Source organism: Sinocyclocheilus grahami, unplaced genomic scaffold (assembly GCF_001515645.1).
Source record: "Sinocyclocheilus grahami isolate Dianchi unplaced genomic scaffold, SAMN03320097.WGS_v1.1 scaffold822.1, whole genome shotgun sequence".
Lineage (NCBI taxonomy): Eukaryota > Metazoa > Chordata > Actinopteri > Cypriniformes > Cyprinidae > Sinocyclocheilus > Sinocyclocheilus grahami.
Window position 1 is genome coordinate 18285 of NW_015506001.1, and position 3041 is coordinate 21325.

The 3041-nt window shown below is 36.9% G+C and overlaps 1 protein-coding gene across 1 annotated transcript in view; it reads left to right on the forward strand.

Moving 5' to 3' along the window:
• Nucleotides 1-3041, forward strand: part of LOC107562414 (E3 ubiquitin-protein ligase RNF123-like) — a 95171-nt gene that overhangs the window by 12027 nt on the left and 80103 nt on the right. Inside the window, exon 4 of the mRNA XM_016247046.1 lies at nucleotides 355-439. Coding sequence (XP_016102532.1) covers nucleotides 355-439 — 85 coding nt within the window. The remainder of the gene's footprint in view (nucleotides 1-354; nucleotides 440-3041) is intronic.

A 3041-nucleotide genomic window follows, 5' to 3' on the forward strand; every position in this document is an offset into this window, starting at 1 on the left:
AATATAACAAAGAGTGAAAAATTTAAGGGGGTCTTTCCGTACCCATTGTATATATGTGTATATATATATATATATATATATACACACACACACACACAAGTCTGATTGGGCAGAGTGACTCAGCAGACTGAGACTAAAGCAAACGTCAGTATTTTAAGCCACAGAGTCGTGTGGTGAAATGGCAGTGGAATTGAGACATGGCCCTTATATATATATATACATACAATCACAGTAGCTGTATATCATGTATTGTAGCAAAAAAGAAAAAAAAAAAGATTTATTTTTATTATGAAGTAAAATGCAAAAAGTCATTATCTGAACCAGTAATGAAAGCATGTTTTATTTTCCGCATAGGCCTGGAGAGTGTTGATCACTACCCTATCCTAGTGGCTGTTTCAGGAATATTGGTGCGCATTCTGGTCGACTCCGATAAACACGGGTGAGTTTATGGCTTTGTGTTTCATTATTTTCCCCTGTATATAATGGGATTTCCACATTTATGCGTGTTGTCGGGTTGAATTACTGATGTAGATTAAGAAAATGTGCATTAAGGTAATATACGGTCACGCCGGCCAGCCCTGTGCTGTCGTTTTACACAAACCAAGCTTCTGTTTTATTTGATTCTGTCTGGATTTGGTCAGTGGGACTCCATGACTTGTGTTTCTGGTTCAAGAGGCATTTTCCCTTTCAAAGAGCACATTTGTTCTGAGGAAACGGGCACATGGCAGAGGTTTGTGTGTTGGCTTGAGTGCCGTGTGACTTTGGTCTGAGCTCCAGGAGCAATCAACAGTTAATTGCATGCTCTGCTGCCTGAGGGAAATCTGACAGCCACCCAGTCCCTGTTGTGTGTCTGTGGGCTGAGAAGAGGGTCAGAGCAACAGGATTCAGGACAGAACCTGTCCTGTGGGGAGGTGAAATCTAATAACGAGCTCCTGTTGGAAGAAATGAGATGTCTGAGAGACTAAAGAAAGGACAAACAGGGGCTCCAATTTATCACCATCGTTCCTGCTCTCAGGAGTTTTCTTTTTTCTTTTTGTGGCATTTGAAATGTTGTTTCTACTATAAGCAGTAGCTTTGTGGCAATTTTGTTCTTTCTTTTGTATTAGTCTTTTGCTAAATACTGTTAAATAGCTTCTTTTTTTAAACTAAATTAATACTTTTAAAGGGCACCTGTTATGCAAAATCCACTTTTACAAGCTGTTTGGACAGAAATGTGTCTTGGAATTGTGTGTACACAGCCATCTTAGAATGATAAAAATCCATCCAGTCTTTTTTTTTTATCTTCATAAAACAAAACCAGGCTAAAAAAATGAGCGGTTTGGATCCTGTCTGCAATATGACATCATATTGCGGTAACCCCGCCCTCCGCTATTGACTGACAGGCGTGTGTTAACATATCCTCAGCTCTCAGTGTGTTGTGCCATGTCCGCCATTGTGTCTGCGTGCGATCGGCTGGGTCGCATCCATCGTTACAAAGCGGCTGTGAAAAACTAAACAAGTACATCAATTATTCAAACTACCATAACGAGACATTCTGGTTCATTCGTATTATTGTTTCTTCTGCTGTAGTCTCTCCTTGTTCTGGGTCTGAGTCCGGTTCGTACATGTACGGCTGAATAATGGTCCTCTCGCTCTCACTCATGTTGCTTCTCCTCTCTGTTTATTGCCATACGCAGAGCAGAGACGTCTAGGCTCCGCCCCCTTCTGGAGTCGGGCGGGAAGTTGCAGCTCATTTTCATGTAAGGGGACACACCCCTGAAACAGCACTTTTTAGACCCGCCCCAAAAATTATACTTTTCAACACGTTATAATAGGCCTGGGTGATAAAACGGTATCGATATTATCGGCGGTACACCTTCTTCGATATCGATAGAAAAAAATTTCGATATAGCGCACGATATAGGCACGTGCTATGAGTGACGCAGACAGCACACACAAACACATGTTGAAATGAGTGCTGTGCCTGCCTGTGATGAGGAGATTGTAAATAAAGAATGAATATTAGTCGAATTTAAAATAAACATTTGCATTTGAGTGTTAGGATAAACGATCTGTATGGTATTTTGAGCTGAAATTTCACAGGAGAGCCATAAGAATAATATTATATCTTGTAAAAAGGGGCATAATAGGTGCCCTTTGATCAGCAGGGATGCATTAAATTGATCGAAAGTGACAATAAAGACATTTATAGTGTTACAAAAAAAATCTATTTAAAATAAATGCTGTTTTTTTTAGCTTTCAATTCATCAAAGAATCCTGGAAAATCCACAAAAATATTGGGCAGCACAACTGTTTTATAAATTACAGTTTAAAATATATTCACATAAAACAGCTACTTTAAACTGTAATAACATTTCACAATCTTACTGTGTTTACTGTATTAGTGATCAAATAAACACAGCCTTGGTGAGCAGAAAATACCACTTTTTAACATAAAAAACAACCCCAAACTTTTGAATGGTACAGAGATGAATGTACAACCAAAATATCATTACTTTTATATTTGCTTTGTTAAAATTAATAGTTTGGATGGATACAAATATTGTTCATGTCACAAAGCACAAGATTACTGACTAAAATTTATTTTATTTTATTTTATTTTTTGCAATAATATTTTTAATCCAGGGCCATTTAGTCATCAACCCTTGTAACATTTAACCCCTAAGCATTTTCAATGTAATAAACCTGTTTAAACTTGGGGGAAAATGCCCATTTCTATTAAAATTTTTCTTAAATTATAATGCAGGTATGTAATTTACTTAATGGAACACAGAAGTGCATGGCATAATTTTAGTTATTTATTTAAATTAAATTCCATATTTACTGTGACAGGGTTGACATAATGTAGCACTTCAGGTTTAGTTTTAGTGATAACAAATAATTATTTAGCAAATTTTATAGAATATAGTTTTTGTTTAAGAACCTATATTTGTTGATGGCAAATCAAGTGTTCATAGCTCTCGTACTTTGGGCCTGTGATGGGAGAATAGGAATTACAAAAAACACAAAACAACACACAAAACAAAACAAAAACAACACAA